The following is a 27,609-nucleotide window of genomic DNA, read 5'->3' as shown; positions in this document are numbered from 1 at the left end:
TTTTCGAAGAACCAACTCTTTGTTTCATTGATCCTTTCTACTGTCTTTTTTGTTTCAATATCATTTATTTCTGCTCTTATTTTTATTATTTCCCTCCTTCTACTGACTCTGGGCTTTGTTTGTTCTTCTTTTTCTAGTTCTGTTAGGTGTCATTTGAGGTTGCTTATATGAGCTTTTTCTTGTTTAGTGAGGTGAGCCTGTATTGCGATGAATTTCCCTCTTAGGACTGCTTTTGCTGCATCCCAAATGATTTGGTATGACGTGTTCTCATTTTCATTTTTCTCCAGATAATATTTGATTTCTTCTTTAATTTCTTCAATAATCCGTTGTTTGTTCAGAAGCGTGTTGTTTAGTCTCCACATTTTTGCACCTTTCTCTGCTTTTTTCTTGTAGTTGATTTCTAATTTCATAGCATTATGATCAGAAAAGATGCTTGATATTATTTCAACTCTCTTGTATTTATTGATGTTTGCTTTGTTTCCCCAAATATGGTCAATCCTTGAGAATGTTCCATGTGCACTTGAGAAGAATGTGTAACCTGCTGTTTTTGGATGAAGTGTTCTATATATATCTATTAAGTCCATCTGGTCTAATTTTTCATTTAATTCTATTATTTCCTTGTTGATTTTCTGTCTGGATGTTCTGTCCATTGGTGTTAATGGTGTATTGAGGTCCCCTACTATTACTGTATTGTTGTTGATGTCTTCTTTTAGTTCTGTTAAGAGTTGCTTTACAAATTTTGGTGCTCCTGTGTTGGGTGCATATATATTTATAAGTGTTATGTCTTCTTGGTGGAGAGTCCCTTTTATCATTATGTATTGTCCCTCTTTGTCTTTCTTTTATCTGTTTTGCTTTGAAGTCTACCTTGTCTGATATTAGTATAGCGACACCTGCTTTCTTTTGTTCATTATTAGCTTGGAGTATTGTTCTCCATCCCTTCACTCTGAGTCTGTGTTTGTCTTTGGGGCTGAGGTGTGTTTCCTGGAGGCAGCATATTGTTGGGTCTTGTTCTTTGATCCATCCTGCCACTCTGTGTCTTTTGACTGTGGAGTTCAATCCATTTACATTTAGAGTGATTATTGAGATGTGGGGGCCTACCACTACCATTTTATGTCTTGTTTTCCGGTTTTCTTCAATTTCCTTTGTTTCTCGTCCCATGGTTTAATCTGTTCTGATGAAGAGCTGCTACTCTCTGTTATTGTCCTTCTACTTATCTCCTCTGCTCTTGGTTTTGTAGCCCCTTTCCTTTTTTTTATTTTTCAGGAATGAGGGTTTTCCTGAGGATTTCCTGAAGAGGAGGTTTTGTGGCAATGAACTCCCTTAATTTTTGTTTATCTGGGAAAGTTTTTATTTCTCCATCGTGTTTGAAGGATATTTTCACTGGGTAGAGAATTCTCAGCTGTAGGTTTTTGTCCTTCATATTTTTGAGTATATCATTCCACTCTCTTGTAGCCTGTAAAGTTTCTGCTGAGAAATCTGCTGATAGCCTGATGGGGGTTCCTTTGTAGGTTAGTTTCTTTTGCCTGGCTGTCCTTAGTATTTTCTCCTTGTCGTTGACTTTTGCTAGCTTCACTACTATATGCCGTGGGGTTGGTCTTCTTGCATTGATAAAGTTTGGAGATCTATTGGCTTCTGTCACCTGAAGATCCATCTCTCACCAGATTTGGGAAGTTCTCAGCCATTATTTCTTTGAATAGGCTTTCTGCCCCTTTCTCCTTCTCTTCTCCCTCTGGTATACCTATAATCCTTACGTTGCATCTCCTAATTGTGTCTGATAATTCTCGGAGAGTTTCTTCATTTCTTTTTAGTCTTACTTCTCTCTCCTCCTCTGCCTGCAGCATTTCTATATCCCATCTTCCAAAGTTCTAATTCTTTCCTCCATATTATCGGCCCTACTGTTCAGTGCATCTAGATTTTTCTTAATCTCCTCTATTGTGTTCTTCATTTCCAGTATTTCTGTTTGGTTCTTCTTTATAGTATCAAACTCTTTTGTGACATAGCTCCTGAACTCGTTGAGTTGTCTATCTGAATTCTCTCTTAACTCATTGAGTATTTTAATGATGGCTGTTTTGAAGTCATCATCATTTAGGTTATATATTTCATTTTCTTTGGGATTGTTGTGTGTGTATTTGTTGTTTTCCTTCTGTTCTGGAGATTTAATGTATTTTTTCATATTGCTTGATGTTGTAGATTTGTGCCTCCACATAGAGATAGAGATAAGTTGCTCCTTCCACTTGTTTCTGCTGGTGTGGTAGGGGAGCAGCTGTTTATACTGCACCAACCAGGAACCCTATCCGCAGTTGCTAACTGGGCCTGGGCCCCTCCTCGTAGTCACAGTGGTCCTTTGGATTCCCTCTTCTGCCGTGGGGGCCGTCACGGGGGGGCTTCAGGCTGCTGGTGCCTAGTGTTGCAGCCCACCTAGACGTGCTCCCTCCTTGGGGTCTGCAACGGTGTTATGGGCTTTTCCAGCAGCCACGGGTAGGATCACTTATATTTGCCGCTCCATCACTGTCAGCACCCACAAAATCTCACTTGTCCACTATGGGTTGCAGCAGAGCTATTGGCATCTTCTACAGTCTGTGGTTAGCTCACCTAGCTATGCTACTTTTGTCCTGGGGTCTTCCAGCCTTGTGGCTGCCGGATGGGTGCTCTCTACTAGTGCTGTGCAGAGGCTTTCGCTGAGGCTGCTGTGAGCCTGTAGGGTTTCCCCCTAGGCTACGGAGCCGGGTTGCTGGATCTCCACCCAGCCCCAGTCCTGTTCCCCAGGAACTCAGGGAGCCCTTTGCCCTGACTGGGGGATAGCCGGAGATCCTGATTTCAGTGGTAGCTGGTCAGCTGCTGCCCTACCTGATATTATCCTCTCCGGAACCCTCCCGGTGTTGTGGATGCTGGGCATGGCCCCTCCACTAATGGCAGACAGAGAGTTTTGTCTGCTGCCCGGGTGGAACTCTGGAGCTTCCCCCCAAGGCCACAGAGCCAGCCTCTGGAGCTCCACCCAGCCCCAGTCCTCTCCGAGATCTCCAGCAATCCCTTGCTCCACGGGGCGGGCAATGGCAGCTAGGGGTTACCTCGCCCTCTGGGATTCTCTCCGGGACTTTCCCGGAGTTGTGAGTGCTGGGAGTAGCCCCTCTGCTAATGGCAGACAGAGTTTTGTCTGCTGCCTGGGCGGAACTCTGGAGCTTCCCCTCCAGGGCACGGAGCTGGCCTCTGGAGCTTCACCCAGCCCCAGTCCTCTCCAAGATCTCTGGCAATCCCTTGCCCGGCCATGCAGGCAGTGGCAGCCAGGGGGCTGCCACATCCTCTATGATTCTCTCTGGGACCCTCCGGGTGCCATGGACACCAGGTGGGATCTCCCCGCCAATGGCGGGGCATGACTCTCCCCACGGGCTCAAGTGTGTAACTCTAGAGTTTCCCTCTGTGTTTAGGAGTAATTGCGGGGGATTTAGGTAGGGTTCTGGTCACCTGTTTCCACCATCGCTCCTGTGGTGTGTGCCCGCTCCTGCCCTAGGTGTGTGTTGATCTTCTGGGGGCGTCCATTGGAAGAAAGCCGCTTGCAGGTACTAGGCTGTTCGGTAGGGGTCAGAGAGTTTTCACCTATCTCCACCTCCTCCCGGAGGGAAGTCCATCCGCCTTCCGATGTATAGTCGCGTGGGTCTCTCAGACGTCCTGAGATGCTATCTGGATATCCTTTGGTAAGCGATGAGTGTCCAAATAATTGTAGACTCGAAGGGGGAGAGACAAAGAGGACTACTCACGGCGCCATCTTGGATCTTCCTCCCTTTCAGGGATCTTTGAACAGAACAAGAGCTGAGAAAGATCAATTTTCAAAGTCCTAGCAGATTTAAATGGCCGTTGGCTGTTTGTGGTGAAGATTTTCATTGTTTTTCAAATTATGTGTAATTTAGTTTTAGAAAATATCTCTGGATCCCTATGACAATGAAGACAGATGCTTGAGAAGCCTATTCTAAAAGAAATCCAAATTTTAAATTTCCTCTCTCTGTTTCATCTGATATATTCTGGTTCGTTAAATCAGACATGAGGGTGTTCTATTTTAAAATGCAACTCCCCTTATTCCATTAAGAATGCTAGAACTCAGGCACAGAAAGGAATATCATAATACTTGCATACCTTTGTTAAACCAAGGATAATGTCCCTCTGTGCATTCATGCTAAGCACACTCCCATCATAATTGTTAGACTAGGGATGTTCAAGTTGGGAAAGATATTCTAAAGATGGGCGTTAGAGATTTTCAAATGTTTTCACCAATGCAAAAATAATGTAATATAACCTTCCCATTTGCCTCATTTTCCATTATTTTCCCTAGGTTTGCTTATGTCAAGAATAATCTTTTTAAATGACTTGCTTTATGGTAATATCTTTCCAGTTTCTCAAGGCTCTATAAAATCACAGATGCACACATCACTTTTCTGTTCAAATCTTGCCTATTGCTTTCAGGTAGAGGCTAAACTCATCTGCATGGTGTTGAAGACCCTTAGGCATTCTAGTACTTTTTCATCTACATCTCTTTCTCTTTCTGTCTTTACACACTTTTTTTTGTCCTAGCTTGTCCCTTCATTTATTAAATATGCCCCTAAATGTGCATGTATGCATACACATGCGCACACACACACACACACACAAACACACACACCCACACACACCTCATACCCCTTACAGTCAGCCGTGCTGGATGTTTTTCTACTCCTGGAAATGTCAATTTATTGTTCTAACTTCATTTTCTTTCCTTTGCATTTTATTGTGCCTGGAATGCTCTTTTACTTTTTTCTGTCTGATCCTTCAAAGTCCATTTTCCTTTCTTTTTTCTTGAGCCTATGTTTTCCCTTACTTCTTCTTCTTTCTTTTTAAAGATTGGCACCTGTGCTAACATCTGTTGCCGATCTTTTTTTTTTTTTTTTCCTTCTTCCTCTCTTGAAAGCCCCCCAGTACATAGTTGTGTAGTCTAGTTGTGAGTGCCTCTGGTTGTGCTATATGGGTTGACACCTCAACATGACCTCATGAGCGGTGCCATGTCTGTGCCCAGGATCCGAACTGGTGAAACCCTGGGCCGCCAAAGCAGAGCATGCAAACTCAACCACTCGGCCATGGGGCTAGCCCCAAAGTCCATTTTAAACATATCCTATTTTCAGGATTTTCCCTGACATTATTTCACCCTCTCTGGTGCAATTAATTGTTCTTTCCTCTCTCTTCTCAAAACACTTTATACGTGCTCTAGCACTTATCACAAATACCACAGACAGTTTCTCTCACTTTCTTTCCTCCTCTTCTTTTTTTTTTATTTTAATTAACTAAGTAGGGAACCAATGCCAGAAAGGATAGACCCAGTTTCACCATCACACAGCTAATGAAAGCACAGATTTATAATTATATCCAAATGTCCTGCCTTTGAATCCAATCATGTCATCAATATCAGCATTTCTAGTAATATTATTTTGCATGTTTGATAAATGCTGTTATTTCTACAGTGTAATTATATGCTTGAGATATCAAGGAAAGGAGTAATGGAGTTTTTCTGATGTTTTTGACAAGTAATTTAATATTCTACACAGATTCTAGGATAATTTAGATAAATAATAGTTTAATTTACTAAATTTATCTTCCTTTACATTATATACTAAAACTTTAGCTCACTATCTGAGATGTGTAAAGTAAAAATATATACCAACATATCATTTTAATGTATATGCAACTATTTCTTTAGAGATATTGATAAATGAAATGCTTTAGTAATCTTGAAAGTTTGTTTTAATATATCATTTCAGTGTCTTCCCTCCAACAGAGCTATATCTGAAAGTATCTTATATTTTTAAGATATGTATGTATACATACTAGATAGATTAGAAGTCTCATGAACATAGATTTTTACAACCCAAATCCATCACCTCAAAAGTTTATAAACATACGCTGAACTGTAAGCAATAGTAGATACTTAATGTAAAAATTTTTTGTTGCAGTATTTTTTCTTTGATTTTTTAGTGTTTATTATTTATTCATTCAATGTATATTTCTGCTTCAGACATAAAAGCACAGGATACCCTGCCCTCTGGGAGCTTGCATTCTCACCAAGGAGACAGACATTAAAGAGTAAACACACAATGAATCACTGTATTGGTGTGATATGTTCTGTCAAGCATAGGCATCAGGACCTCTAGGGCTGTGTTATGGGACTTCAGAACAATCTGGAAGATTTCCTTGAAGAGATATGTGAGCTAATTTTTGAAGGATAGGTGATGTGTGTGTGTATATGTATGTTGTGGGAGGAAACAGTGAGGAGTAACTAGATCTAGGTAGAGAGTGACTTATGCAAAAATCTAGAGACAGGAGCTTAGGATGCCTGGAAGAAATGAAAAGAGCACAGAGTGAGGATGAATGGCGCAGGAGCATGCTGGTGTAGAAAGCAGGACCCCATCCAAGAAATATTGTGACTTTATTAAGTATTTGGTCTTTATCTTAAGAGCAATAGGAAACCACTGAAGGTGTAATAATTTATATTATATTATATAAATATATATAAGAAATATATACATATTTAAAGAAAGTTCCGTCTGCAATGCAGACAATTGATTAAATGGAAGAAAGTGTGGATTGGATAGAGAGGAGTTTTGTTTTTGCATTCTTACTCATGTGCTTACAAAATATTTTTTATTGAGCTAGTTTGACATCAGTAGGGGATGTAATAAACAACCTGAGGTTTGTTTCATTTACACTTTTACAAATGTAAAAAAATATAAAGATTGAGAACTGTAAGCTTGTGTTAAAGTTTACGGTCCCTTTATCGTGACTTACAGCCTTCTCCTGAACATTATTAACATAATGGAATCATTTTGAAGTGCATACTCACAAAATGAACATAAATGAGTCTTTTACATCTCTTAAATTACTAAAGCAATTATGATGAGAGATGTTTCCTTTTCCACACTTTACAGGCAGCCTCAGTAGAAGCATGTTGCCTCTTAAAATGAAAAGATATCTTATGAAAACAGAAATTAGAGTTAGCAATGGCATTTCAGCCATTATAATCTGTGAGCAATATTTGGTACAGGGGAAAGAAAAGTTGTAAATACCTCACTTCCTAAAACTAATAGACAAGTAAATGTGGGATTTACATGAAGTGATTATCCTGGGTAGTACATTTTAACTATATGGGGCTAAGCTGTGCTCTAATAGCACTTTCTCCCTTAGTGCTTAGTTATTTTATGTTTCTTTATTCTAAACCATAAGAATTTGGGCATGTGACAATTATAAATTGTGTATAATAATCTGGGGGATTTCTACTTCCTTCAATAGCAACTCAAAAATGCTTACTCTTCTATTCCATCCAAAGCAGCAAAATACATATTCTGCTCAAGTGCACATGGAATGTTTTAAAAGTTAGACCATATGTTGTGAAACAAAACAAGTCTCAATAAATTTAAGAAGATTGAAATCAAATCAAGAAATCAAGCATCTTCTCCAGCCACAATGGCGTGAAACTGGAAATCAACTAGAAGAAGAAAGCTGGAAAAGTCACATATATGTGGGGATAAAACAACATGCTACTGAACAACTGTTGGATCAAGGAAGAACTCAAAGGAAAAATGAAAAAAAAAATACCTGAAGACAAATGCAAATGAAAACACAACATGCCAAAATCTATGGGATGCAGAAAAAGTGGTACTAAGAGGGAAGTATATTGCAATACAGGCTTATATTAAGAAATAAGAAAAATCTCAAATAAACAATCTAACATTACACCTAAAGGAACTAGAAAAAGAAGAACAAACAAATCCCAAAGTCAGTAGAAGGAAGAAAACAATAAAAATCAGAACAGCAATAAATGAAATAGGAACTAAAAAGACAGTAGAAAAGATCAATGAAACTAAGAGCTGGTTCTTTGAAAAGATAAACAAATATTGACAAACCTTAAGCTAGACTCGCTAAGAGAAAAAGAAGGCTCAAATAAAATCAGAAGTGAAACAGGAGAAATGACAGTGGATCCCACAGAAATACAAATAATTATAAGAGAATACTATGAAAAGCTATGTGCAACAAATTGGATAACGTAGAAGAAATTGATAAATTTTTAGAATCATGCAACCTTTCAAAACTGAATCAAGAAGAAATAGAGAATCTGAATAGACCTATCACTAGTAAGGAGAATGAAACAATAATCACAAACCTCCCAAAAAACAAAAGTCCATGACCAGACAGCTTCTCTGGTGAATTCTCCCAAACATTCAAAGATGTTGGTGTCTCAATCCAATGTACACATCAGGATAGATGCGGAGAGGGCTGATGGCCACTCTGAGTTTATTATAACCAGCGTTTCAATATATACATAGCTTACATCTGTTAAACATACACAGGTGTTCTGGATGAAATAATTAGTGAATGCCAAGAATTCTTAGTGATTTCTCAAGGAGCCCTCCCTCAGCGTCTGTTTTGATATTATCATGTTATTGCTGTGCTCATATATTTTTATCTCAGAGCAGGCAAGGTCTCTTAGGCAACGGCCCCTCTTGCTCCCGATATCAATATCGTTTCTCCTTCTGTGCCCCCGGGCGGCCGATGCCTGTCTTAGGTTGCCTCCCCCTGGAGTTCTTACCCGTCATTGGCTAACCGGCCTTCTCACCTCCAGGTCACAGTTTGTTGGCAAGCTTTTTCCAGTGATTATTAACCCTTCCTGTGTCAAGGGTGGCTACAAAAGAAGATTTAATACCTATCCTTCTCAAACTATTCCAAAAAATTGAATAGGAAGGAATACTTCCTAACTGATTCTATGAGGCCAACATTACCCTGATACTAAAACCAAACAAGGACAACACAAAGAAGGAAAATTACAGGCCAATATTGCTGATGAACATAGATGCAAAAATCCTCAACAAAATATTGGTAAATCCAATACAGCAATACATTAAAAGGATAATACAACATGATCAAGTTGGATTTATATCAGGGACACAGCGATGGTTCAACATCTGCAAATCAATGTGATACACTGCATTAACAAAATGAGGAATAAAAATCATGTGGTCATCTCAATAGAGGCAGAGAAAGCATTTGACAAGATACAGCATCCAATTATGATAAAAACTCTCAATAAAATGGGTATAGAAGGAAAGTACCTCAACATAATAAACACTACATGTGATAAACCCACAGCTAACATCGTACTCAACAGTGAAAAACTGAATGCTGTCACTCTAAGAACAGGAAAAAGACAAGGATGCCCACTCTCTCTTCTCTTACTCAACATAGTATTGGAAGTCCTAGCCAGAGCAATTAGGCAAGAAAAAGAAAGAAGACATATCCAAATAAGAAAGGAAGAAATGAAAGTGTCACTATTTCTGGATGACATGATTCCATATATAGAACGCTCTAAAGAATCCACCAAAAAACCATTAGAAATGATCAACAAATACAGTAAAGTTGCAGAGTACAAAATCAACATACAGAAACCAGTTGCATTTTTATATGCTAGTAACAAACTAGCAGAAAGAGAAATCAAGAATACAATCCCGTTTATAATCTCAACAAAAAGAATAAAATATCTAGGAATATATTTAACCAAGGAGGTGAAAAACCTATACACTGAAAACTATAACACGTTGTTGAAGGACATCAAAGAAGACACAAAGAAATGGAAAGATATTCTATTTCCAAGGGTTGGAAGAATTAACATAGTTAAAATATCCATATTGTCTAAAGCAATCTACAGATTCGTTGCAATTCCTATCAAAATCCCAATGACATTTTTCATGGAAATGGAACAAAAATTTATATGGAACAATAAAGACCTCAAATAGCCAAAGGAATCCTCAGAAAAAAAGAACTAAGCTGGAGGTATCACACTCCCTAATTTCAAAGTATACTACAAATATACAGTAATCAAAACATCATGGTACTGGCAGAAAAACCCACACACAGATCATGGAACAGAACTGAGAGCCCATAAAGAAACTCACATATTTATGGACAGCTAATTTTTTGACAAAGGAGCCAAGAACGTACAATGGGGAAAGGAAAGTCTCTTCAGTAAATGATCTTAGGAAAACTGGACAGTAATGTGCAAAGGAATGAAAATAGACCATTATCTTATACCATCCACAAACATTAACTCAAAATGGATTAAATACTTAAATGTAGACTTGAAACCATAAAACTCCTAAAGAAAACATTGGCAGTACATTCTTCGACATTGATCTTAGCAATATCATTTTGGATGTCTCCTCAGGCAAGAGAAAAAAAGAAGAAATAAACAAATGGGGCTACAGCAGACTAAAAAGTTTCTGTACAGTGAAGGAAATCATCAACAAAACAAAAACACAGCTACCAATTGGGAGAAGATATTTGCACATCATATATCCAATAAAGGATTAATATTCAAAATATATAAAGAACTCATGCAACTCAACAACAAAAGAAAAACAACATGATTTAAAAAACGGGCAGAGGATCTGAATAGATATTTTTCAAAAGAAGATATACAGATGGCTAACAGGCACGTGAAAAGATGTTCAGCATCACTAATTATTAGGGAAATGCAAATCAAAGATGCAGTGAACATTACCTCATGCCCATCAGAATGGCTATTATTAAAAAGACAAGTAATAACAAGCATCAGAGAGAATGTGGAGAAAAGCGGACCCTGTACACTGCTAGTGGGAATGTAAATGGTAGGCCACTATGGAAAACAGTATGGAGTTTCCTCAAAAAATTAAAAATAGAAATACCATAAGGTCCAGCTATTCCACTTATGGGTGTTTATCCAAAGGACACAAAAACACTAATTTGAAAAGATATATGCATCCCTATGTTCGTTGCAGCATTGTTTATAATAGCCAAGACTTGGAAACAACCTAAGTGCCCATCTATAGATGAATGGATAAGGAAGATGCAGTATATGTATACAATGGAATACTACTCAGTCATAAAGAAAGATGAAATCCTGTCATTTTTGAGAACATGGATGGACCTTGAGGGTATTACAATAAGCAAAATAAGTCAGATGGAGAAAGACAAATACCATGTGATTTCACTCATATATGGAAGATAAAAAACAGATACAGAGAACAGATTGGTGGTTACCAGAGGGAAAGAGGGGTACAGGGAGGGCAAAAGGGTAAAGGGGGGCAGTGACACATGGCAACTAGACTTTTGATAGTGAACACAATGTAGTCTATACAGAAGTCAAAATAGAATTATGTACACCTGAAATTTATGTAATGTTATAAACCATTGTTACCCCAATAAAAAAATGCTTACAATTTGATGAGGAAATGATTTAAATGGAACCAAGTCTTTGTGTTATGAGTTTAAAAAAAAGTTAAACATCTTGATTTTGCACATTGTAGAGTTAAAAATTTTGGATCATTCAGTGCTTCAGGTAACAAACTGTTGAAACATGTAATTTTCCAAGGCTACGAGGATCCATTAACATTTTTGGACAAATCATATCTGGAGCTGAATTTTGTGTGTAAACCTGTGCTATTTGTAGACTTGCCATGCTATATCTACAAAATAATTAAACTTAAAATGGAATGAGCCTACTGAAACGTATGTGTCCGTTTGCATTCTCTGTCCAAGTACTACCTTTGCGCATTCCTTTGAATGTGCCGCAAGTCCGAACGTTTTGGAGACTTTAAAATTGCAGTTTAAGGTTTCTAAACTCCTTAGTGTGGCCTAAGGGCCCCCCAGAACCTGGCCTTTATCTGCCTTTTCAGTCTTGTCTCTGATTTGTATACCATCTCCTGCTTTATTCTTTACCAGCACAAAAAAATTGTGCTTCATACCTCATGCCACTGCACGTACTATTGCTTCTGCCAACAAGTGCCTTTTCCTCCAAATGTCATTTTATCATTCAAGATGTCTCTCAAATGTCGTCTCTTTGAAGCTGTCTCTGTCCAGTGCTACCAACTGAGCTGCTGGAAAGAGTAAATCACCCTTTTCTCTGCTCTCCTATATTTGGAAATCCTTTTACCACTGCACAAATCACACTGTATGGAAATAATTAGTTTGCAAGGAGAAGAACTATATCTAGTTCATCCCTTTTCTTTGATTTTCTTGGGTCTGATTTTAACTATTGTCAGGCTAGTATATGCGCATGCATCCTCATCTCCAAATCAAGTTCTGGATAAGTATGTATAAGGGAAATTCACCTTCTTTATCACCTTGATTCTATGTCTCGGTCTCTTCCAAGAGATAGCCCCTTTTAGCTATTTTTCTTTGTTTTTCAGATAGTCGAGTATCTAAATAACATGCTCAAACACCTTTTTTTTAAACTTTGAATTGTGTCATTGACTCATCTTTATGGAAAGTGAAGAACTAGTCTCTTTTGCTTTTGCCGTATATTGAGGAGAAAAATCAATAACCAGCATCTCCACAGTAGAAGTAGAATGAAATACTCTTAATGAACTCATAAAGAAATAAATTTAAACCTATGTTTCTAAACTTGAACCTCTCAAAAGAGAATTCAATTCAAGATTCAAATGGATTCTCTTCTTACGCACCATTATTCTCCTCACCCACTCTGCAGTAGCTCACTTCTTCCCCATATCACTGGTGCGTGACAACTTTCCACTTCTATAATATATTGAATGTATTTCATCATTATTTTTTCTTGGAGCCTTTTGATTTCCTGTTTTAGTTTAGAATAATTGCTTTTTAGGACTGTAGTGTAACTGTCATTCTTAAATTCTTTTATTTGTTTTTACACTTCTGTGTTAGTTATAATGTTTCTTGGGTCCTGTGCATTCCTCCTTTCTTGCATTCTGCTTTACTGTGCTACAGTATATCCTTAACGTTTAAAGAACAGCTGCAAGAGAAGTAAACCTTGTCCTTAATATCTAAAGATATTTTGATTTTCCCTTACAGTGGGTTATTAATTTAACCAGCTATAGAATTGATGTTGAAATCATTTTGCCCCAGAACTTTTGAAGTTACTAGTAAAATGTCTTTCATTATCCATTCATCCTGAAGAAACTATGATGATTATCTGATTTCATTTCTTTCTAGGTGTCCTGAGTTTGGTTGGTAGGTGATTGACTTTGTTTTCTTTTTTATTCATCTTGATTAGAGTTCAACTGGCTCTTTCCATCTGACACTCCATTTGTGTTTTCAACTATGGAATTTTTTCTGTTATTATTTCTTTGATTATTACCATCTCATATATTTTTTTATTTTTCTAGAACTTCTCAATCAGCTGTTGAAGCTTCAGGATTGATTTTCTTGCTCGCTGTATCTTTGAACTTTTTTCTTATATTTTCCTTTTTGAAAAAAAATCTTTTTGCTTTATGATTGGAAATATTTCTTAGATTTTATCTTTCAGCCTATTAATCTCTTTTAATTTAAGGTTTTATATTCCAAATATTGTCTTATTTTATATCTGCTTTTTTTTTATAACAGTGTTCTTATTGTACAGCTGCAATGCATTCTCAAACCTCTCTAAATACGTTAATTAGATTTACTGCAAAGTTCTTTTTAGTTCACTGATAGTGGCAGCTACATCTTCAATACTGATCTGTTCATTCATCTTAATCCTTCTATTTTGTGTTGTTGTTTACCATCAAATATCTCGTCATCCTCAGGCCTATATTCCTATTATATAGATGTTTTACAGCCTTTCCTATATACAGGGCAAGTTAGGATGCTGATTGAAGGTTCTGAATATACCAAATAGGCCTGCAGTAGTTTAGGGAGAAAACTACTACTTTACTTTAGGGAGGCAAGCTACTCTTACATCATTTCCACCACCCACTGTCTCAATGGAAAAAAATAAAGGAGAAGAGCTTTGTTCTGAGTTTCTACTAACCACACTCAGAGCTGCCTTCTTATCTACAGATATTGTTCAATTTCTTTACAGCAAGAATCTCAGTTTTTCTTTAGGGTGTGAGCTATTAACATGTTGTCAGTCTTGCTGCACTTAAAAAGTGTGGGGGCACTGGACACAATTTTTTCCGTTGTGAAATGCAGTCACTCAGCAATTCCACACCCTAATTTTCACGCTACTTCTCACTCCCATTCTCTCTATATACCACTTTCAAGTTTGGAATCCTTCTGGGACTCCATCAGTGCTTTTCTCACCTTTTTATTAATTCACTCGTGTATTTATAAAAATCTCTGGTCAGTTTATACCCCACTCTGAGAAAATTTTTTGAATTTATTACTATTTTTATTTCTTTACTCTCATTTAAATATGATTTGTGGAGGAAGACACTAAGTACATATGATCAGTCACTATTAAACTAGAACCTTATTTTTTAATCCTCAGTGCCTCATACAATAACAGATTAGTAGTATTTGCACAACAAATATTTGTTGGACCCAATTGAACACAGAGAAGAATGTGACAGATTGTATTATAGCTTTATCTTGCTCTCTTATTTATCGGGCTTGACTATCAATGATGGTTGTTTGTTTATTTTTAAATCTACTTTGCTTCCAGAAAACAGAATATGAATTGCCACTTATATGAATATTACAAAAGCAAACAACATAACACCTCCCCCAAAATACTGTATCTGTCTCAAAAAAATGTTCCAAAATTTTTTCAGTAAAAATTTTTAAGTAAGTTTATATCCTTCATATTTACTTCCCAACAAGGATAATTAGATGTATACAACTTGTGTCTGTGGGATGTGCATGTGTTGTAGTATCTGTATCAGAGGATACTAGTTGCCTTGGGATATCCTTTCTCCCTTCTTATTCTGTCTTATCTTTATCTTACTTTATCTTATTCATGGCTTTTCACTGGGCACATTGAACCCCAGATAAAAGTCTACATTTTCCAGCCTTCTTGCATCTAGGTGACTTAATTTTGGCCAGTGATATGTAAGCAAATAAAATGTATTACTTGTGAAACATCTCCTTAAAAAGGAGTAGTGTGCCTTCCTCAGCCTGGTCCATCGTTCTCCTTGAATTGCATACGTGAGGACTGGAGCTCCAGCTGTGAACTTGGACAGGAAAATGGAGGCCACACACAGGGATAGCAGAGCAGAAAGTTAGGCAGAGCTGGGTCTCTAACAACTTCAAGATACCACCTTAGTTATCCTGGATTACTTCCATTGTCTATGTTATATACTCGACCGAGAACAGGGAGAATAAATAAGCTTTAGATAATGCAACTGTATTATCATGGTGTTTGAGATGTTGTGGTAACTATCTTGGTAGCCATTTGGCTAAGTCTTTAAGAAAAAATAATATTGTTAAGGAAATATGGTTGTGGTAGAAATCCAAAGATATCCTTGGGAACCCAAGGCCACTCTAGTCATTATTTTAGAAGAAGAAGTTAGTGTTCACCACCTGGTTAAGATAACCTGAGTTACTCCTACTTTTTATTTTTATTTACTTTTATTTATTTTCTTAAAGATTGGCACCTGAGCTAACAACTGTTGCCAATCTTCTTTTCTTTTTCTTCTTCTTCTCCTCCCCCTCCACCTACTCCTCCTCCTCCACTCCCTCTTCCTCCTCCTCCTCCCCAAAGCCCCCTAGTACATAGTTGTATATTCTAGCTGTGAGTGCCTCTGGTTGTGCTATGTGGGATGCTGCCTTCAGCATGGCCTGGTGAACAGTGCCATGTCCGTGCCCAGGATCTAAACCAGGGAAACCCTGGGCCACCCAAGCGGAGTGTGCTAACTTAACTACTCAGCCACGGGGCCAGCCCACACTCCTCCTTTTTAAAGTCTTTATAGAGTCTTTTAAATAAATAAATGCCAAAGCAGAATTAGCCAAACTGTAAAATAATTTAAGTGTTTCCATTTATTAAATTGATTTTAACACAAGTACAGTTTAATATAATAAATTGTGTAATGTAATTCACAAAATAATTACAGGAACTATTCATACATATTAACTCATATGCAGTACATAACAAATACTGTGGTCTAGCAATAGAACACAAAGTCATATGCTGTATGACAAACTACTTATTTTAATCCTATCAATAGATCAGTGGCATAGATATATAGATAGAGGGATAGTAGGTACGTATGTAGATATAAATATAGATTTTTAAAATTCTATATAATGTCAAAATGGTACTGAAGTGTGTGAATTATGAACATGAGGCCAGAGGAATTGACCCTCTTGTCTCCATGCTGGAATAGCCCCACTGGTGACTCCACTACTTTCTACTTCATCTCTCCCGGGGAGGACCTGACTGGGTCTGCCAGTTGCTATCCTGTATATTGTGGCTGTGTTGGACAAAGCTCTTGGGTCAGCCTGCATTTGCGTTTACCCACTGAGCATGGTCTAAGAATCACGGCCAGAGAGTGTTTTCACTGTCTCTTTCTCTTGGCAGAAATTCCTGCAGTTCCCATTCATTTCTCTTTTCAGCTCTTTGCTGCTGATGGCACAAATTTAAAATGTTCTTTTCATAAATCAATATTAAAGATCTTAGAAGAATTCATAAATTTTCTTGTACAGACTTAAATTGGGGTTAAATTTCTCCTTTTCTTTCATTAAGTTTGTAACTGAAATTCTCGTAGATAAGAATTGTTACTGAGGCAGCCCTAGAGAAATTGGATGAGGGTTTTCTTCATTTTTAAGGCAATTGAACTATATATTATGTGGTTTTTAATTAAACAAGATAAGTAAGATTTAGGAAAGTTTTAAATACATCTAGAGCCATGTAGACAAGTATGTAAAGATAAATATATACTTAAACTATCTTAATCATTTTGGAGAGTGATTAAAACGTTCTCTATGCCAAGCTGTGGAGCTAAGCAGTAAGAGTCAGATAACACAGGAAGAGAATTCACCAAGTCTTTATTTCTGCCTTCCTTTTTCTCCACCTAATCCATTCTCCTGTATGCCCTTCTGGGCCATCTGGATTTGGTGATGTGGAAGACCTGGTGGAAAAATCAGACTCAAGCTGGGAAAGCTGGGGAGGGATGGAAGTAAGGTCAAGAAATGACTTTTCTCTCACAGTCTCTGTTAATCTACTTCCTTCACTCAGCATATTATTATTATTATTGTTATTATTACTTTCCCTGAGGAAGAGTTACCCTGCACTAACATCTATGCCAATCTTCCCGTTTTTTGGTATGTGGGCCACTGGCACAGCATGGCTGCGGTGTAGGTCTGTGCCAGGGAACTGAACCCAGACTGCCAAAGTGTAGTGTGCTGAACATAGCTACTAAGCTACCAGGGCAGGCCTGCTCAGCATATTACTGTTGAATATCTACTATGTGCAATCACAGTGCATTCTGCCAGGGATACAGAGATAGAAATACTTGCTTACATGATGTGAGGGGAATATACATTGGTAGACAATTTCAATGTATAGAGGCAATTGTAATAAGGACAAAGCCCAGTGGGAGAATAGGAAAAGAGCCTCCTACATTTTTTTTTCTTATTTTAGGTAAATCTGTTTGTCCTGAATTTAACTCTAATGACAACCTTACAGTGTCCTATTATATAGCTAACCTTACAGCTAATTTTTATTCTTTGTAGGTTAATATTTACAGAAGTAGTATAAACTGAATTTTGTTTTCCCACAAATAACTTACGTAGTCGCTTATTTTCTTCCAAGTCTGCTTCGCTTTTACAAATATTTAGGGATATTTTCCAAGATGTGAAAACCTTGAGCTCATACATTTCCAAAGTCACAATTATTAGTATTCATAATTATTTCATAATCTAACCATAGCTTCCTTGTATGTGAGGCTAAGAAAAACCTCCAGGAATCAGCAAACATCACACCTGCTGTATCCTTTCTCTGTTTCACTCCAGTAGAAAATTCCTCCATAGACCCGAGTAGCCACAATTGCTTGGCTGGGTGACTCAGTTTCAAGTAGGAAATACACATTTCTCCTTCGCACCTGATGTTTAAGTGTGGTTGTTCTTAGACTTATGATTGATGTTATGCTGTCTTCTCATTTCCAAATATCTGCCAACTCTCTCTCTCTCTAGTCCTACTTTCTTTCATTTTGTTTTCCCTTTAATCCTGTGGTGCCTGTGGTTATGATTCCTTTAATTGCAATATGATACTTTGAAATAGTTTCAAGAGAACATAGAAGTGTAATTATAAGGATACACTGTATTCCTTGTCTGGTTAATTTATTCATCTCTCACTTGGCTGCAATAGCATCTAACTAGCCAAGTAAATAAACTGCAACACCCTTCAATGTGTACTCCACATGGCAGCTATAAGAATTACTTCTTTTATTTCTTTCTAACTTTATTTAAGTAGTGTTAAATATTTATTTTATTTTCAAATTATAAAATATTTCACACATGACAAAAAATAAATAAATTAATGTAACAAATATAATTCAGACTTAACAAATGTTAACACTTTATCATAATTACTTTATATCAAGTTTTAAAAGAAATAAAATATTTCAGCTATATAGCTCGTGCCTCAACATCCATTCCTCTTCCTCCTTGCCTAAACTTGATATGTATTATTTATTTTCACATTGTATAAACTAAACTACCTCTGCTTCTATATATAAACAATATATACATACTGAATATTTTTTTTTTACTTTTTTACCTTCAACTTCAGTTATGTGAAATTTATCCCTGCTGATACATGTAGCTCTGGTTACTTCATTTGAACTACTTTATGTTTACTTACCCAACACTTACCAACAGATATTTAGATTATTTCCAGTTTTTTGCTATGGTAAAACAAACAAACAAAAAACCTACAAAGAACATCCTTGTGCTTTTTCAACCCTGTGCACATCTGTTAGAGTTTCTCTAGAGTAGTCTAGGCTTTGCTCCTAAAAGGCCTGTACCATAGGGTGTGTACCTCCTCCAATTTATAGGACATTGTCAAAAAGTTTCCCAACCTCACTGAATTTACATTTGCACTGGTAATGTACAAAATTCTCATTTATCTACATCATGACAACAATTGGAACTATCAGACTGGTTGTTTTTACTAAACCAATGAATGTGAAATGCTTTCTTCTTTTTCTTCAGTTTGTGTTGCCTTGATTGCTATTGAGATTAAGTGTATTTACATGGTTTTTGGAAATTTAATGTTCACATTATGTGAATTACTTCTTTATAATCTTTTTTTCTATTTTTCTTGTGTGTGTGTATACACAAACCCTCAATTTTGTTTCTTTCATTTTTTCACCTACATTAGTATTGATACAATACTGTTTTAATTAAGAAAGACTTCAGTTAAGTTTTTTGTTTTTGTTTTTTTTTCCTGAGGAAGATTCACCCTGAGATAACATCTGTGCCAGTCTGCCTCTATTTTGTATGTGGGATGCCTCCATAGCATGGCTGATGAGTGGAGTAGATCCGCACCTGGGATCCAAACCCGTGAACCCAGACCACTTAAGCAGAGTGCATGGAACTTTAACCACTTGGTTAAAGTTGGGGTTGTCCCCATGATCACTGCACATTTTTATTAACTTAGTAACAATTTCTTTGTTCACCTATACTTCTTGTATTCTAGTCCTTTCCTCTAATTTTTTACTTTTTTTCTGAATTGTCATTTATCAGTACTTTCTGAGCTGTAAGAAGTATACTTTCTCAGTCTTTGTTGTCTGACAATGTCTATTTCACTCTCAGTTTTACAGAAGTTAAACTATATTACATTTCTAATTACTTTCTTTCAGTATGAAACGTATTTCTAAATTTCTTCAGGCTGCTTATTGGTGGTGTGAATATCTCCTGTCAGCCTAATTTTTGTTACTGTATAAATATTTGGTGTTCCTTTTTTTATTGTGGTAAAACTTATCATTACTTTTCAGTGCTCTATATTTTCACTATGGTATCTCTGGGTGTGAGTTTGTGTATATTTTCCTGTTTGAAGCTCTGTGTACTTCTTTAATTAGAGAACGCTTCAGTTCTGAAAAACTGAATTCATCGTCTCTGAATACTGCTTCTCTCACTTCTAGAACTCTTGTGGTACTTTATCACAACATAGCAAGGACTCTCACAGCCTAGCTGCTCCCTAGCTCTCCAATCTCATCTCTCACAGTGCGCTTCAGCCAAAAGAGTCTTTTTAAATTGCTTGCACTCAGGCACTCTCGTCTATCAAAGGACGTTTTTCAGGCTCTTTCCTGAGTGGACTTTAGCATCACTCATCTTCTGCCAGTTAACAGCAACTCTTCCTTCACGAATGCTGCACTGACTTTGCTGCTAGACTCTTATTTTCCTCTTAAAACATCTTGTATTTCTCATTCAGAGCACCCGGAGCAGTTGTGCTTTTAGTTATTTGAGTATCTAATCCTGCTCCATGAGGACGATATTTTGTTTGTTTTTGTTTTTTGTTCTGTTGGCATGTTGTAGACAGTCAGGAAATAATAATGGAGAGACTGAAACCAGCCAGGTACTGTGGAACCATCAGGGACCCCAGCTGTGCTTAGTCATCTCTGAACATCAGCTTTACTCTCCTGACAGTAGACCAGCTTTCTCTCCTTTGCTGCAGATATTTAATATGATAAAAGGCTGAGAGTAGATAACCTTTCCAGGCTAAATAGGACAGAGTACCCATGAGCCAAGACTGCCCATCTCTCTCTCATACTCTTTAGGTGTTCTCCCACTTTAATTTCTATGATATCCGGCCTAGAGTTAGAGAATGTACCACCAACTGTGTGGATTGTTTATGAATAAATCCCTTTTTTCTTCATTTTATTCTTGAATAACTGAGGAATTATGACTTTTTAAAGTAATAACACCTTCAAAAATCAACTAGGGAAGAAAATGCTTTTGCTCACATACAACCCAAAGAAATAACTCTCAATGCATTTATTTAACAAGTATTAGTTGAGCTCCTGTTGAGTGTTATTCACCACATTAGGCCTTTAGGATATAATAGTATAAACAAACAAGGTCACTGATCTCACTGAGATTAGAGAGGAAATATTATTCCGATGCTCACGCTACTGTTAAACATATAATCACAAATTATGTGAATGCTTTGAATGAAAGCAATAAAGTTCCTGTGACTATTTGACAAGTTAACTTGACCTATAAGGGAATTTGTAGTAGAATGGGGAAGGCTTAGTTCAGAAGTGACTCCTGAACTAAGATTTTAAAGATGAGTAGGTGTTAATTAGACAAAGAGGCGAGGTCAGAACATTTGAAGAACAGAAGTTAGAATGTGCAAATGGCTTGTGACAGGAAGCAAACTAACAATTATGAGGGTCTAAAAGAAGGCCAAAGAGGGTTCAGAACAGAAAGGAAAAGGGAAACTTATTAGAGTTGAGAATGAGAAGTTATGTAAGAGTGAGAGACAATGATGTCCTGGCTTGTACTGGCTACCAAGGGCCAATTATTATGTTTTCAGAAATTGTGAGCCAGTTATTAAACAACTGTTATTGAAAACAAAACTATATAAACTTACAATTAAATAAATTACATTAAAAATAAAGACTTTCTAATTATTCTTAGTCATTCTTATTTTACTACATTTTACTATTACTTGTGCTCCTGAGGTTATGCGTATCTGTAGATGTGGTGGGAACACTTTATAATGGTGTGCTACTGCACACTTCTTCCCAACCTCACATTTATTGAAATGCATTTATTAACTTGAAATCAACCACGGTGGGAATTTACACCATGGAAAGTGGCAAACTCTTCAAATCAGGACTTCTTTGTACCCTTAGGAACCAGTTGTTAAACACTTACCAGCACATCACTGAGTGAGACTATATAGGACCTTTGAGACTGTGTTAAGAATTGATCTTTATCCCAGGATAAATGAACAGGCATAAAAAGGTTTTAGGCAGGGAGTTGGCAAGAACATGTTTCTGTTTTAGAAAGATCCCTGAGAACTGAGAGGGGAAGTAAGACTCTAGGTGGCCCGTATGGTAAGTAATGGTGTCTCAGAGTAGAATCAAAGAAATGAAAATTGAGAGAAGTGAATGGACTTAAGATATATTGGGCCAAAACAGAAGGGTGAACTCTGGTAGCATTAGCATGAACCAGTCGCTTAAGACCCTCATGAGAAAGAAGTAAAATCTAAATCTCCCCTAACTCCTGGATGCTGATGTTGTTTTCATTTTGAGCCCAATCCTGCCACCTTGTGTCAAAGAGCCAACCTCACCTTTGAACAAACTTGGGCCTGAGTAAGAGAGGAGGGGAAAATCTACCTATGGAAACATGTGAAATAAAGAGAACTATCTCCATACAAAAAATAAATAATTTTTAAAGTAATCAGTAACTTTTCTATCTTCATATAGATATACAATGGTGCGTGTATGGCAGCCATGAGAATGGCCTCCAAGATCTCTTACTGCAGGGAATCAAAATGATCGAGGGCCCAAGTACTATACTCTGAAATCCAACGTTTGAGCCAAGACCTTGCTTCCGACTAGCTGCCCGCAGACAGTGACTGACTAGGGGAGAGAAAAGCCTGTTACGGCAATGCAAGATTCCTTTGATGGGCGGGTTTAATTCTAAGACCCCCCAGTGGCCTTGCCAAAAATATTCTTTAGAACTGAATTGCCTAAGATGCTTCCGCGCATATTTCCTGTCTTCACAACTACTTCCTTCACTTGGGGTCAGACCTACATCATGGTCTCATGGCCCTGCCACCCTGATTTGATGCCCTGTCTCTGCCTTGTGTCTGTGGCAGGTCTCGAGTGGTGTGACGTGGGTCCCTCCCCAAAGTGCTAAAGAATCTGTAGTGTAAGTTGCTGGTTCCAAGAGAATTTTCTATCCCCTTCCCCAAGATTAGACAGCTTTTGCTTCTGCCCTTTCCTAGAAGCAGGAGATCATTGTGGCTTAGAGGTTACCTTGCCACTCCCCTCCTGCTTAAGGGTTCTGTTTTGTAAGAGAGAAGGGTCTGGGAAGAGGCAGCCTGTGTGCCCAGGAGGGACTCTTTCCAGTCTGTGCCGTGCCCTCAGTCTCTCACACGAGAGGCCTGTGGAAAAGAGGCAACGCGTGAGGACAGCCTACATTGTGTCTGGCTCCTGGGGATTCTAAATTGTTGTGATAGCACATACTCTGCCTTTAATTATTCATTATAGTTTTAGCTGTTTTCTTTATTCTCTTTGTTGAAAGGCTGCCTCTTTCCCCGTGACTGGCCAAAGGTGAAACAGTCGCTGTGTCCTCTCTGTCCTCAGAGGGTTTGAAACTCTGCAGTTCAGTTCATTTGGTGACCTTGTGATCTCAGTTCTCTGATGGTCTCAAGAAAAGTTATGAGTTTTGCGGATTATCTGGCTTTTTCTCATTTTTAGCGTAAGATTAATATTCTCCTGTAGCTTTCTGCATGCTAAGCAGAGGGAAATTCCTTTCCTCTTGTTTTAAAAATCACTTATATTTCTGCATTAGGATTTTATCTTTGGTGGGTATAACAGAGTCAGGAATAGAACTTATACTTAACTAGTTTATTATATTCTAGGCATGTGATATCATTAGATTATCAAACAGTTGACACTCTTGTGATAGCTATTCTGTAAATTTATTGAATGCAAACATTAAGCAGCGATGGGATACACAATTCAGTGTCAGGGCTCCCGTTGTAGATTACAGCTAGACAGGAAGACATTGTCTCTAGTATATTTTGCTTTGGGTCATTCCTCAACACAATTACCTTATCCTTTTCACCAGGTGGTTGACCAGATTGACACCCTGACCTCTGACCTACAGCTGGAGGATGAGATGACTGACAGCTCCAAAACGGACACCCTAAATAGCAGCTCCAGTGGCACCACGGCCTCCAGCATAGAGAAGATCAAAGTGCAGGCCAACGCACCTCTCATTAAACCCCCAGCACACCCTTCTGCTATCCTCACAGTCCTGAGAAAGCCAAACCCTCCACCACCTCCTCCACGGTTGACACCTGTGAAGCGTGAAGAGCCCCAAAGAGTGGCGCCAACTGTCAATCCTGTAAAGACCAATGGCACCCTTCTGCGCAATGGAGGCTTACCTGGGGCACCCAACAAGATTCCAAATGGAGACATCTGCTTCATACCTAGTAGTAATTTGGACAAGGCTCCAGTGCAGCCTCTGACGCATAGACCTGAAAAAGACAGGTGTCCCCAGGCAGGACCTCGGGAACGAGTTCGGTTTAATGAAAAAGTGCAGTACCATGGCTATTGTCCTGACTGTGACACCCGGTATAACATAAAAAACAGGGAGATCCACTTACATAGTGAACCTGTCCACCTGCAAGGAAAGCTTCCTCACCAAGGCCCTCTGCTCCCCCCTCCACCCCATCTCCCTCCTTTTCCACTAGAAAATGGGGGACTGGGAATCAGCCACAGTAACAGCTTCCCCCCTCTCAGACCTGCAACTGTGCCTCCTCCCACTGCACCAAAACCACAGAAGACGATCTTGAGGAAATCAACCACTACAACAGTGTGATGTATGCCATTTAAAAAAACTTTTTGTTTTTTTTTAATTTCTATATTATAAACATAAAATAATAAATAATGAGCACTTTCTACTCAAGCAATAAAAAGCCCAAATATATTAATCCTACGTTCAGCAAAGTGGCATAAAAATCACCTGGTAAGTATGCAGTATGGTTGTATCCTAGGTATACATTATTTAAAACGTTGCATCATAAAAAACTACAGAATACTGAAAAAGCTGAATATATTGTTTTCTCAGTTGACCTATGACAAATTGTGACCTGTAGATATCAAATATTTTGATTTACTATAAGAGATGGGATTAGATTTATTTTGTTCATGCCTAACTCATCTATGCATTAATAACGTCATCCTCTTAACTTTGACTTAGTGCTTTTTAATAAGAAATTTTAATACTGAAGGACTATTTTATTATTTTTTCTAAAGATATTTGTCACTAGTTTTGCATTATTAAATTCTGAGGACAATACCAAAAAGTTTATTTTCTATACTATACAATTACGATTATATGTTCCGCTATACATGTAATGAAATATTTTGGTCTGTGGAAATATCATATGTCAATAAACTATAGTAAATAATGGCAAAACCAAATGTTTCTCAGAATTAAAATGAAGCAGTGGTTCATTTCATCCCATGGTAATGTTCATCAAAATGGGTAGAAGATCACAGTGAGTGTACCTCAAAATTTTCTAAATTAAATATCATAATCCAGGTCATAAATAGAAGTTGACACATTTCATATTATATTCCTCTATTTGGGTACCTTAGGGACCATCTACTGAATGCCCCCTACATTGCCAACCCCTATAGACCCTCCTCACGCTCAGCATTCCTCCGGGACACACCAGAAACCAGTGCACTCTAGTGGTGGAATGTTTTGGCTCCTGCATCAGCAGGCTCCCTAACTCTGAGAGAATCCCCATTTATAGGATAACCATAGGGGAAAATAAAGATGCTTCTGGAACAGTACATAGCATTAGCCTAAGCTGATTCTCCTCGGAGTTGAAATATGCCAGGCTTCTTTGTTATTCTATAAAAGAAAGAGGAAATCCTTTCCTCCTAGCATCAAATAGAAGTCCTTCTCTTCAGTCTAATGTGCCAACTTAGGTCACTGACCTACCTATGGACCAAGGTCACTTCCCAACCACCGTGATTTGGACTGAGCACATGTCTTGCCCTGGGGATAGAAATTAGTTTATCTGCCCACAAATCATGATGACAGGTGCATGCCTGAACAAAATTGGTCCATTAAGTGGCAAGAGTAGAGGAATCGACGTTGGTGGAAATTTGTTTGTTCTGAAACTTAATAAAGCATCTGTAATCTTCCTGACTATTTGACTTTTGATCTCAAAACTTTAATTTTTGCCACTACAGGGAAGTAGTTTCAGTCGTATTTCTTTCTTGCCTTTTTCAAGCTGTATCATGGTAATTTGGAATACTGTTTTTAAACTGCTTCCTGTTAAGAGATGATAATATGTTTTAGGCAGAATAACAGAAAGAATACAGGCTTTATTTTTTAAAGGAACAATCAAATGGGTATAAAATAGAGATGTCATGTTAAAAATTTACTCAGTGTGATTTTTGTTCTGTTTGTCTTGGACATGAAGGTAATGCAAGCAGAATAAATCCAACTTTTCAGAAAGTTAAAAAACTTAAGACCAATAATTAAGAAAGGCTATAATCTGAAATTTATTAACTGTATGATCAGTATGTTTTATAAATGAGCCAGGTAAACAAATAATTGATTTTTTTTAATATCAAAATAATGTATTCTTAACTTTTTAGTACATCCATTTAAGTTTGATGTAAATAAACTCACGGTTTCATCATCTTTCTAGATTTAAATAATACTTCCTTTCAAATGTCCATCCAGTGTTAGACCTTTTGCTATTATAAACGATCTCGGAAAACATCAGTTTTCTCCCGTCAGCCCATCTTCCTTCCACAGCTGGTTACTGTGACCTAATAATTACCTTATAGTTTGAGATGCTGACCCTTGTCGATGTCTGGGAACCACTCTGTATCTCAAGATAGAGCTTCTTAGTAACCACACATTATCCACAAAGTACATAACTTATTTGCAAAAAAACAAGTTGAATAAGTTGAATGATTTAAGCTGGTTGAATAAGGACACTGAGCCAGATGCCTAGACACAGCCTCTGAGGTTCAAATCCATTTCTCTTCCTCAAAGTATAGACTGCCCCTTGAAAGACCATCTTTTTAAGTTTGATTAGTACATATGCCAAAACTACAACACCTGTTTTTATTCAGCACAGTTATAAGTAACTTTTAGCATGGAAAGCTTAGTTAAATCTCAACCCGAAAAAGTTATAGTTATTGATCTTCTTCTCCTATTACAGTTTATTTAGTATATACTCCACATTAAGTGTTAGATTACAATAGTGTTGGGACTTTCTTTTGAGTTTATTTGCTCCATGTTGCTTTATTTGTTTTCATTAATGTATGGAATATATCGGGCCAATAGGTTTTTTGCCCAACTGATCATTTTGCAACATTCACTGGAACTTAGTTATGTCTTTAAATATATGTAGATTTGTAAAACATGGAAAGCAATTAACATAAACTGTCATAATATTTGCCTGGAAGCTTGTAATTAAAGTGTCATAAGTGGCAGTGCATTTTTGTAATCAGCCATCATGGCTTTCAAAATTTAAATCCTGGAGTGCAAGCTCTGCACATTATCCATTAAAATATCATGAAATATGGTATATGTTTCCTCTTCCTAAAGATTCCAAAGAGGAAATGCTTTCCTCAAAGCCTTAAGGGCAGGATCTTTTTTCACAATATGCATTTGAACACTTTTATTCACACATAAAGTAGTGTACCACAGGGCTAGCCTCCATACTCCTTTGAAGCTGATGTTCCTACAGAATGTAAAATGGTAATACTGCTTATGACAACATCCATTCATGGTGAAAGGTGGAACATGGATTTCAAAAACTGTAGTATCCGTTAACTAAATTGGAATAGGAAAGGTTTGTAAATAAAATAAAAATAAAATAATTTAAAATAAAAATTGACCAAAATAAATAAAAATAAAAATTTACCAATAAATTGAAGAAAATAAAAATTGACCAAAGCTCTCCTCCATCTCCCAGTAGTTATGGCAGTTACAAAAAGAAAGAAAACTGATATTTTTTAGGTTATGCTTAAGCTGAACATAAAATATCTGCTCAAAAGTACAGAGCATGCAAAAAGAGAAGTTTCTGACTCTTGCAATTTGATATTGTTATATTCATACCTCCCCTGATTCGTTCAATAATATTCTAGAAAAAAAATGTCCACTATTATCTTA

At 37.4% G+C, this 27,609-nt stretch overlaps 1 protein-coding gene across 4 annotated transcripts in view; it reads left to right on the top strand.

Annotated features, from left to right (window-relative positions):
* Positions 1-27,609, top strand: part of PRR16 (proline rich 16) — a 280,900-nt gene that overhangs the window by 146,157 nt on the left and 107,134 nt on the right. For 2 of the 4 annotated variants that reach the window (XM_070233199.1, XM_070233200.1), the window contains exon 3: positions 23,524-25,624. In XM_070233199.1, the coding sequence (XP_070089300.1) occupies positions 23,524-24,279 (756 nt within the window). In that variant the 3' untranslated portion in view covers positions 24,280-25,624. Of the gene's footprint in view, positions 1-23,523; positions 25,625-27,609 lie in introns of those variants that run through there. The other 2 variants (XR_002799704.2, XM_070233198.1) reach the window with 2 other exon arrangements.

This window comes from Equus caballus, chromosome 14, assembly GCF_041296265.1.
Source record: "Equus caballus isolate H_3958 breed thoroughbred chromosome 14, TB-T2T, whole genome shotgun sequence".
NCBI lineage: Eukaryota > Metazoa > Chordata > Mammalia > Perissodactyla > Equidae > Equus > Equus caballus.
Note: the sequence above shows the minus strand (reverse complement) of the source record. Positions and strands in the feature narration are given on the sequence as shown.